The following is an 11489-nucleotide window of genomic DNA, read 5'->3' as shown; positions in this document are numbered from 1 at the left end:
CTACCCCTTTAAATCAAAACTTCTCACATCTCTTTCAGTGCCCTGCAATTTTCCTCTCAGTAACTTACTAGTAGCTCTGAGATACTAGTACAAGAGGGAGTGTGGGGGAATGTGTACAACCTGAACATGACAAGTTACAAATATCACATTCGATAATCAGGAAAATAAAAGTGAGAACAATAAATAAACCCTGTTGAGGCTTTGCTCTTAATAATGCCTGTCAGGGCTTGAGAGCATGGGCGCTGACGCGGTGACCTTCTCTCGACCACACAGACTTGATTGAAGAACAGGAGAGCTGCGGTTTAACATTTAAATCCGCCGGCTTCCAATCGATTGCCTTTTCATCTGTGAAAGAGAGTTGGTTTCCTCACTTTTGGATTTTAATTATAATGAGGGGACTCTAACGCAGTCGACTCCTGGGCACTTAATGGGTTTTGGTGCTACATATTTTCAATGTAAGTTAATCATCTTTTGATCTAGGCCTACGGTATTCACATACCCTTTTGTTGCATGGCAAATCTAACAGTTAATTGTGTTTGTTTTAACATTCTTATCCCTTGTAAATTATTCAGATCATCAACGATGTTGCTAGAATATGTTTCACTAAGGCCCCGTTTACACAAGGACGCTTTGTGGGTAAAAACGACAAAATATTTGATCGGAAGTGCCTTTCGTTTAGACGGTGACAGTGTTTTTGGGGCTTAGAAACGCAAAAATCTGAAACCACCCTCCAGAGTGGAAATCTTGAAAACGCTCTGCCGTAGCGTTTCCGTCTACACTGCCAAGACGCAAAACTCTGCTCAGATCTGCTCACGTCGTGTACGTGTTTACGTCACATACATGCCCCAGTACAGGGAAATAAACAAACATGTTGGATTATTTCCATGCGTCGGACCATCAAGCTGCTCTGGCAGCTCTAATTAACTTACAGGAGTCTTACCGTGAAATGCACAGATATTATTACTGAACAGAGAAGGATCGGTAATTATGTTTTGGTTTTCACGGTGCAGATAAGAGTAGGAAGATTCTACGCATGCACACACTTTTGCGTCACCGTATGCACGCAGATTTCCTCCCGATAAACGCTTGTCTAAACGCGGAATAAAAAGTGAAGACGTGACGCCACTTTTGCGTCTTGTGTTCAGACCGTCATCATGTAAATGTAGCCTAAAACACTTCATTGATTCTTATTGTTTCTTCTCATTTTTGTAAGGAATTTTAAGCTCTTTAACATTGGTTTTATATATGCAAAGGCCTCAAGGCAGAATCACACACTAAGAATAGCACTAATGCCCCCCATTGATTGCATTGAAGTGTGTTCTGTCCACTTAATAGCCCTTTAACAACTCTGTGTTATATTCACCATTAAAACATAATCCTGGGTTCATCCCAGTCACCTTTCAACTGGACCAGTCAAAGGTTGGCATGTTCCTTAAGTAAACCTTGGGGGACATGCCACTACACCGCATCAAATATATTGATGAAATGTTTATCTTGTGAAATGACTATTCCTTAAGGATGTTTGGTCTGTCTCTAAATGAAAGCGTGAGAGCTCTTTTACTTTTCTTTATTCTTACATAATTGCATATTTCTACTAAATAGATATTACGTCTCATCTTTAGTATACTATGATATATTATAGTATAATAAGTGTCTGATTTTTATTCAGTTTTCTATTGAATATATAACCCACTTAGGATAAAAGCGTGGGAGTAATTGTTCAAATGGGCCAGATGTTGTTTGATCTTCAACACCCACTGTTCTGATAATAAAATATTACTTGTTTTAAACTCTTAACCCTAAGGATAAACTCATAATTAAAAAAGTTAGGTTTACTGAAGGTTCAACAAATAACAAAAAACTGAGCTCTTCCATGGAGCACCTAAAGTAGAGCAAGAAATCATCCTCTTTTATCCTACCTTAAACTCCTATAGGATAAATAATGTGGGTGTATTGTCAATGTATGGCAGTATCTGCTTTTCATATGAATGTTTCTACCTTTGTGGACCCTACTTGCAAAGGGTTGCTCAAAGCTGGAAAGCCCCCAGTAGCAGGGGAATTCCTCAATGATCTCATAATTTGTTACAGTAAATACATACAATAAACAATATCTGGCACTTTAAGACTGAAACAAATATTTAGTATGAAAATAATAAGTAAAAGGAGATAACAATATTTTATGGAAAATGTTCATAGATTTTCATACAGAGAGTAAATACATTCATTCTTTGTTTCGAAGTAACATGGTATGATAGTATTATAAAAAAGGTTATATATTTTTAGCACTGTCCATGCTACATGCCAGCCAGGTGGCTGCCCCACCTATAGGTGACTAAATTGGGCTCCTCCAGACAAAAGGACGCATGGTGGTGGTATCGATTCCGGTGTAGTCTATTGTAAAGTTTGCAGGTAATAAACGTACCAATTATGCTCCTCTGCCAAGAAGGAGATCTCTTTCTCTACTCAGGTGGATTTCTTTTGGAGTCATGGACTTTGCAATCCCTTTTAGGACTGGTTCTACCGATGGCTATTGTTCTCATGGTGGTAAAAATCTCCATCAATGAACGAGTATGATTTGAGCTAAAAAATTACATCATTTTCTGTGCTTCCGTGATTTCTTTGATTATAAAATAATATATATGATCAACAAAAACGGCTAAATACCTTTTTATATGTAGTTATTTCATTAACATTTTGATGATTTTGATTATATTCATCTGGAAATTATTTCCCACAAAAGCATCCACCAAATGGCATACTATTTACAGACAAATACCCACACACTCCGACACAGAGAGAGTTGATGTCTCTCTCAGAATTGGAAGGCAATTTTGAACCATTCATGCTAAAGACTTTGTATTTGTTTGGTAACAGCATTCTATCCTAGTGTTAAAAATATAAGCTTCATCAATCTCAGGAAATAATTATTTTACAATAAATGCATGTATTTGTCACACTCGTCTATAATATTTATGAATTACAAATGTGTAATTAATAATTCATACTCTCTTGCTGTGCTAATATGAGCAAAGTGACCTTATTTTTCATCTCTCTACAGGGGTGCACACACACACACACACACACACACACACACACACACACACACACACACACACACACACACACAACCAGACTCGCACAATCAGGCTGCTCATGAACTGCAGTAACACTGAGTAACCTGTTGCATGTTACATCTATGTTTTAGGGTAACACCCTTTTGCATTTAACATGTTAAATGTTGCATGGTACAACACTACATGTTGCTGCTTTTCAAACAGTCCTTGATCTTAATGCTATGTGTTGTGACCAAAACAGTACAACTACACCCTTAAACCTTCATAATTTTCTCTTCATGTCTTCTTCGTTCCTCCTTCTTAAACAAAGCATCACCTCTCCAATGTCACCATTTTTTTTCAGCCCACACATTAAGCTTTTTTGAGAATAAATTATGAATAAACAGCAGGGAGAACACAAATTGCTTTGGGAGAAATATTCATCAATTATCCTCACAGTGATGAAATTAAACGCCCCTGTTCTCATCTTCTGCTGAACATTGCTTTGATCTTCCCTCTCAGAGGAATTATTAGTCTGGAACCAGTAGAAATGTTATATTATGATCTATCTATCTGCATGTCTATCCGTCTATCTATCTATATACCTAGATCGATCTGTCTGTCTGTCTATCCGTCTATCTATCTATATACCTAGATCTGTCTGTCTGTCTGTCTGTCTGTCTGTCTGTCTGTCTGTCTGTCTGTCTGTCTGTCCATTCAGCTATCTGTTTGTTTGTCTGTCATACATCTCTCTCTTTTCTGCCTTTCTTGCTGTCTGTTTGTCTGTCTGTCACTCTGTCAGCATATCCTCAGAAGGCTGAAAGTCATCGTCCTTGCATTGACCCTGAAAACAATGTTTTGATCAACAAACACTTTATTGTGAAACAGGAGACTTTTATTGTGAAACAGCACGGCTGTGCCGAAAGATCCATGGAAGAGAGAGAGAGAGAGAGAGAGAGAGAGAGAGAGAGAGAGAGAGAGAGAGAGAGAGAGAGAGAGAGAGAGAGAGAGAGAGAGAGAGAGAGAGAGAGAGAGAGAGAGAGAGAGAGAGAGAGAGAGGCACGGAAAGAGAGAGAGAGAGGGAGCGAGAGAAAGCAGTTAGGGAGCAAGAGTTAGAGAGAGCAGCAGTGATCAAGAGTGCTAAAGAGTGAAAGGGACAGAGAGAGGGAGGGAGAGAGAAAGAGAGAGAGCAGATTGAGGTAGTGACAACGAGGGAGAGAGTTATGAGAGAGAGAGAAAGAGAGGTAAGAGAGAGAGAGAGCGGGCTTGCTCAAGGAAGAGGGAGCAGGATGGATCGTGGCAGAGGGAGAGAGATCACTATAGATCGAGGAAGAGAGAGAAAGGGTGAGAAGGACCAGGATAGATCAAGGACACCGGATGGAAGTAGACAGAGAGGTATAGAGAGAGCAGGATAGATTGAGGTAGAGAACGAGAGTAGGGTATTTGGAGGCATGGTAGAAAGAGAGGGGGAGGGAGGGAGAGAGCAGAATAGATCAAGGGGGGTAGCATTGATGGAGGTAGAGAGATGGAGAGAGCCCTGATGAACCCAGGCTGGGCTATTGATTCACCGCAGGGATCACCTTCTATAGTGCGCATCTCTAGGCCTCATTAGAAAGAGCTTATTAGCTTAGGGGAGCATTAGCTACAGTCCCTAACGTGAATATTACAGCTGCGCTTTCCTCAGACCAGTGGTCGTTAGGAAACATGATCAGAAATATTACTGCTGCCCGGGCAACAGTTTTTACACAATAGAAGAGAAGAACATAGAAAATAATGATGAGATAAACGTGTATGATTCCCTCATTACATTACAATGCATGACATGATGTCATTCATTCAGATGCTTTCATCCAGAGCCACTTACAGAATCATGGGAGCCGAGTTCAGCATCAGTCTCAGTGAGGGTTAGGCTAACAGCGACTCCTTTTGTCATTCAGCGCCGGTGAACGAAACCATCCAGAGCGACACTTTGCTGTTCTTCTGCTCACAAGTATAATGATTTGCAAATCAAAACGACACACAGAGATATCATGTTGCTTTGTTCAGCAGAATATTTACATGGAATGAATTACTAAGTTAGAGATCCACATTTAAAGATCCATTCAAAAGCCACTATGAATTAGATTCTCATGTTGTTGAATTCCTCTTGCATTCATATTCCCCACACATATTTTTTGATTACTATCGATCAAAAAATCTAGATTTGATGAAAATAGCATACACAAATAATAAATAAACACATCCAACGCAAAGATGTATGCTATATAGATAAGCCTACCAGCCTACACCCAAATGTACCAGCTTGGAGGCAGATCTATTCATCATACATCTGGGTAGAAACTCCCACTTGTGAAAACACTAATGGGTCGATTTTGAAATGGCTCATAATGGCTAATCATCCTCTTTAAGTCGCGTACAGCTAACAACCCACAACCGGTATGACACAATCCCTAACCCATTGTCTGTGTTTATATGGGGCAGTGTGCAAGCACCTTCAACTGGAATTACTGTGTGGGACAGTGGGTTTGTGTTTGCTCCATGAAACTGTGATATGAAGCAAAGCTCTTTACCCTCTGCAGCAGAGTTTACAGCCTTGACTTGGCACCGCTGGGCTAAGGAGGTTGCTAATAATCATAGAGAAAAAAACCAAACCTATCTGGACAGGTATGCTCTGAGAATTCTATATCTACATGGTGTAGATTTGGAACACATTAAAATATACCCATTCGTGATTATTTTGTGTGTGTGTGTGTGTGTGTGTGTGTGTGTGTGTGTGTGTGTGTGTGTGTGTGTGTGTGTGTGTGTGTGTGTGTGTGTGTGTGTGTGTGTGTGTGTGTGTGTGTGTGTGTGTGCGTGCGTGCGTGCGTGCGTGCGTGCGTGCGTGCGTGCGTGTGTGTGTGTGTGTGTGCGCGAAAGGTCACCAGAAACTTCTTGACACTTCTATGGTTGTGAACCCAGTCACTCCACAGGGCAGAGAGTTTAGCGGTTGGAAGAGAAGAAACCAAAAAACATCTGATGTGTATTCTGTAAGGTCAAGGAAACCTGCAGTCAGTGTACATCTGTGTTTGTACACTGACTGCAGGTTTGTGTAACAAACAAAACCGTTAGTGTGTATGTGTAGGCTTGGGTGTATGTCTATGCGTGTGTGTGTGTCTCTCCATATGGTTGTGTGTTTGTGTGTGTATGCGTGTGCCTGCGTGTGTGTATTGAGAAGAGAGATTCGCCGTCAGACTGTTCAAACAGTTCATAGGGCAGATCATCAGGCAGAGAGTTTATATGAGTCACATGGACAACATCATGAGGTCAACAGTACTGTTTATAGTACACGTGTAACATGTGCTAGTTGGTCTCTTTGAGTCCAATTACATTGCACGTTTTGATAAACCCATGTCCAGAATGCTAAGCACTTAATTAGGCCTACCTGGCAACATTTTATTTAAGCTACGTCAGCACCCAATGTATAAATTATACAAGGTAGGGAATAGCAAGTTGGAATATGGCGGTACTTAAAACAAATAGCATTGAAAATAGGATAAAATTATTCATAAAAAATGTAGCTCAGAGGGTGTTGTGTAGAAAGAGCAAGTAGGCCTAATACGTGGATGTATTCATGACCGTAGATTATTTATGATTGAACCAGTTGACGATGTTGCTGAGCTTTAAATCATAGCTTGACCTATCGGCGAGTCATCTGTCAGGCGAGTCAATGGTTTTGAGAGGGATCATCAATACGGTCGCGTATCAATACGTCAATGTCCCATTTTTTCTCTCGGTGTTGTTTGTGTGTGGTTTGTTATGCTCTCTGATACAAAAAAGCAGCAATATGTCGCTGCGCTCGTGCGTCTGATTATTATTTTTATTATGACGATAATCCCCTAATGGGTTCCGTCCGCGCTTCCAACTCTTCCTGCGCCAATGAAACCCCCACTCCACTCCGGGCTCAGTGGTGCTCCGTTCGCGTCTCCGCCGGGTTTGGTTAGACAGAACAGCTCTCTGCTTGTGTGTGAGTGTGTGTACGAACAGAAGTTCATCGGAACGGAGGTCACTACAAGATATCGATTTCAACGGATTTGGCCCCAAAGTGCAGCGCGTGTCGCGGGAGGAGAGATACGCCGTGATGGACGTTGTGCACCAACGTGGTGGGCGTGATGTTGTGTTTTCTTTATAAACACCCGAAACCCTGACCCAAACCTCGCATTCAGCGGCTTGGATCTACCAGAGGATTTATCAAACCGTTGTTTTATTTTTTTTTGGTTTTAATCTCACCAACTCCAGGATTTATCCGTGATGACAGCTATGTGGGGAATACAAGTGGCCTTGTGTACTTTCTCCATGCTGTCCCTGTCGTCCGGAGGAGACGTTAAGGCGCGGAGCTGCGGGGAGGTGAGGCAGGCTTATCACGCGCTGGAATACAGCATCGCCAATGTGCCTCACCAGGAGATATCAGGTAGGCACCACTCCGGTAACAAAACCTTACCTTCTGTCAATCAAACATCCAATGACAACCTAAAAGAGAATACAACGATGGACTTCGGTCTGGACTACCTGGGACTGCTTTACAAAACGCGGACGCCTGCTGCTGTTAACAGATTCTGTAGTGGTGTGCAAGTTTGGGTTCTTTCACTTACAACGAGCCGCAGTGAAAGTGTCTTAAATCGCATCGCTTCCTTCCATCACGTAGTTAAACATGGTTTGTTCAAATATGGATGATGTTGCGCCTTCAGTCGATAGGAGCTGTCCATGGTACACAGTTCCTGTTCATGCTGATCGTGGAAACAACAAGGTGTGTTTCATTCATAACTTGGGAAGGAGTATATATAAGGAGTATGCTCTCTCTGCATGGCGAGGTACCGTGCTGCCTTCAGTGATTGGGTTTCTGTGAACAGTCTTGTTGCTTAATTAATGTTTCATATGAAATAACATGCTTATGATTAGATCAAAAGAATAAAAAGAAAAGGTGTTACAGTACAAAACATTTTATATACAATATATAGGTATTATATCCAAAGGCAGCATAGTTGTTTGTGACATTTTCAAACTATTGCTGGGAGTGTGTGACCAACTACCTTGCTAACGGATAATTTAAAGTGCATAATTTAAGATTAACCTCTCGAAGTAGAATAAAGTAGGATATTTAACATAATAGAGATAACAATATGAATAATAACATAAATTCAACATAAACTAACCATTTAAGTAGACTAGGCACAAGGTGTTCAGAAGAATAAAGAATAGAAAGAAACATAAAATACATGACAGAATTGCATCTCCTTCCATCCATTTCATATAAAAGATGCTCAGACCTGTTGCCGTATTCAACACGGTGCTGTCAGGAGCTTTCAAATATAAACTATATTATTTAACAGTAGGGGGCTCTGTACACTCGAAACGCATTTGCCAGAGAAGGCTTTTCTCAAAATTCGCAGCCAAACATTTTCTTCTTTCGATATTTTGCTCTTTTGATGTAGACGATTTATATTGATGGTTGTCATAACCTCTTGTTGTGGTTTCAGTTATATTATCTACATTATGTTCTCGGTTATATAAGCAATATGTATTATTAGTTATATTATTTATATTGTGCTATCTGTTACAATATCTTCATTAATTATGTTATCAGTTATATTCGAAGCAGTTCTGGGATTAAGACTACCTCACTAAGAGAGGCTTCAACGGCGGATCTAGAGTGTGTGTGTGTGTGTGTGTGTGTGTGTGTGTGTGTGTGTGTGTGTGTGTGTGTGTGTGTGTGTGTGTGTGTGTGTGTGTGTGTGTGTGTGGCGTCATTGTGCAGTTAGAGACTTGAATTCATTATCTCGTCATTATAACTGTCAACTTTGATTAAAACAATGTTGGACCCCTCAGTTGGCCCACCCAGCATCCATGTATCATCCCCTCATGGACCAGTTACAATTGCAAATCCATAAAATGAAGTGTTGAATTGACTACCTTGCAATTTAAATCAGATTTTTTAAACTTGCATTATAGGTGGGCTGCACACACACACACACACACACACACACACACACACACACACACACACACACACACACACACACACACACACACACACACACACACACACACACACACACACACACACACACACACACACACACACACACAACCTAAGGGTAGAACCCAACGTTTTCAAATATTTATATAGTATTTCAGGGCATATTAATTCAGGCACATTATGTATTTCCAAACCTTGAATGAAAAGCAAAGTGTGCTATTTTATCAGAAAAACCTTTTGATTGATAGTAAACTGACGCTAGCTTTGTTAGCTTATGTAACACCTGTCATTGAACAACACCTTCATGGTAATTGCTGATCTACAAATGTCACCGTTTGCTATGATCAACATTAAACCATCTGTTTTTGGGAGGGTGGCGCACATTGATCAAACACTCATTAAAATTCACATAAACAATGTTCTCAATGTGTAATTGGATTTTTAATGTCTTCGAATAACCTTTAAGTAAATACCACAGAGGTTAGAGTCCTTGCATGCTGCTTTAAGAAAATGACTTCATTAGGGGTAATTAGCCATGTTAATAAAAGCTTGTAATCAGATGTATATGTGTTGAGTTAGCGGGATTAGCATCCGTCCTCGCATGATACGCTGAAGCGATGCCACTTCCCTTCTGGCTACAAATAACATTTTCTTTACTCATTTGCATATGCTATTGAAAACTTTAGGGCAATATACAACTTTTTTCTGAGTTGTGTACACAGAAGCAGATATTTGAACTACACAACCTGAGGCAAGTTTTTTGATTGCTAACGTGATACGCAAAAAAAAAATTTACCCTTCATATTTTCTCCCTAAACACTGAAATGGCTGATATATTTGTGTGTATTTTAATATTATAGTTTTATTTGTGGTTGATATGTAAGGCTACAAGACATCTGAAAGACCTTATGTTGATCCTCCAACCATTATCTTCTGGAAACCTGCACACCACCCCTGTCTGCTCCTCTGCTGCCCTAGCACTCGGGAAACCTCTCCCTGCTCACACCAAGGGTCCTGAAACCATTATTTTAATTCCAAACATTCAACTTTCATCCTGTGTGTTAAGCCTCCCCTTCATATCGCAGTTTCTCTTCCCCTGCTCTCTCTCCTGCCCATCTACTCTTTCCCCCCCAACATAAACACGTGGTCTTCTGTTTGCTTCCTTCTTCATCTGTTAGTTCCTTTTTTTTTTAAACATCAGATTTTAAACCTCAGATGTTTACCCTAAAATGAGACCTTGGGACCTTTGAAAGGTGCTTCATATATATATATATAAATATACATAGATATTTTTTTTAGAAAGAATACAAATACAGCTGAGTTGCATTTTGGACCATCAGGAGTAACACCGACTTTAGCGGCACGTTGTAACTTTGTGGTGCAAACCATTCCGTCATAGTCAGTGCAGTCCTTGGCAGCCGGCTGTATTTGTCCGGGGAGAATAGTAATAACTGTTTTGGCAGTGAGTTGGACAAGACGTAATTGGTTCTTTTAGCCTTCCGGGATGGAGGTCAGCCATGTTGATAAATAGAACTCCTCCTCTCCTGCTCCTCCTCCTTCTCCACGAGGGAGGCACCTGGCTGCTGCTGCGGCCGGTGGTGGTGGGAGGGAGGGTGAGAGGGGGGGTTGATAGGGAGGGAGGCTATCAGTAGTTCTCAGTAGTTTGAGTTCTGTTTGTACAAGAGCAAAAACAGTGGGGTCTGTCAGCCAAACCAACTCAGGAGAGGAGGGGAGAGGAAGGGAGAGGAGGGGAGAGGAGGGGAGGGGAGGGGAGGGGAGAGGAGGGGAGAGGAGGGGAGGGGAGGGGAGAGGAGGGGAGAGGAGGGGAGGGGAGAGGAGGAGAGGGGAGGGGAGAGGAGGAGAGGGGAGAGGAGGGGAGGGGAGGAGAGGGGAGAGGAGGGGAGGGGAGAGGAGGGGAGGGGAGGGGAGAGGAGGGGAGGGGAGAGGAGGGGAGGGGAGTTGATGGGGTGGAGAGGATGGAGGTTGAGGGGTCGAGAGAAGAGGAGAAGAAGGGAGCGGAGAGGACCCGAGAGGAGGGGAGCGGAGGGCGTTGAGAGCAGCGGATGAGCACAGTGACAAGAGGAGAGTGGAGGGGAGGAAAGAGAAGAGGAGAGAGAGAGCTGAGATTAAGGGAGAGGTGGATGGGTGTAGAGAGGAAAGGAGGGTAGAATAGAGGGGAAGGGGAGACAGGAGAAAAGGAGGTGATAAGAGGTGACAAGAGGAAACGAGAGGAGGTGATGACAGTAGGGGAGAGGATGAAGTATGACGAGCAATTGCGGAGGGGAGGCTGAAAAGAAGAGAGTGAGGAAAGGAGAATAGGTTAGGAGAGACGAAAGAGGTACTAACGTATGAAGAGAGAAGGGAAAAGAAGAGGAGAGTGCGGAAGGAAAGGAGAGGATGAAGTATAAGGAGATCAGAGCATC

The 11489-nt window shown here is 41.8% G+C and overlaps 1 protein-coding gene and 1 long non-coding RNA gene across 5 annotated transcripts in view; one reads left to right on the top strand and one right to left on the bottom strand.

Moving 5' to 3' along the window:
* Positions 1–11489, bottom strand: part of LOC132471865 (uncharacterized) — a 102216-nt gene that overhangs the window by 20350 nt on the left and 70377 nt on the right. The window lies entirely within an intron of this gene.
* Positions 7218–11489, top strand: part of gpc6a (glypican 6a) — a 111355-nt gene continuing 107083 nt past the window's right edge. The window contains exon 1 of one of the 4 annotated variants that reach the window (XM_060071191.1): positions 7218–7500. In XM_060071191.1, coding sequence (XP_059927174.1) covers positions 7341–7500 — 160 coding nt within the window. In that variant the 5' untranslated portion in view covers positions 7218–7340. The remainder of the gene's footprint in view (positions 7501–11489) is intronic. The other 3 variants (XM_060071192.1, XM_060071189.1, XM_060071190.1) reach the window with 3 other exon arrangements.

Source organism: Gadus macrocephalus, chromosome 14 (assembly GCF_031168955.1).
Source record: "Gadus macrocephalus chromosome 14, ASM3116895v1".
In the NCBI taxonomy this organism is placed as follows: domain Eukaryota; kingdom Metazoa; phylum Chordata; class Actinopteri; order Gadiformes; family Gadidae; genus Gadus; species Gadus macrocephalus.
The sequence above is the reverse complement of the archived record's forward strand: the minus strand, read 5'-3'. Positions and strand labels throughout refer to the sequence as shown.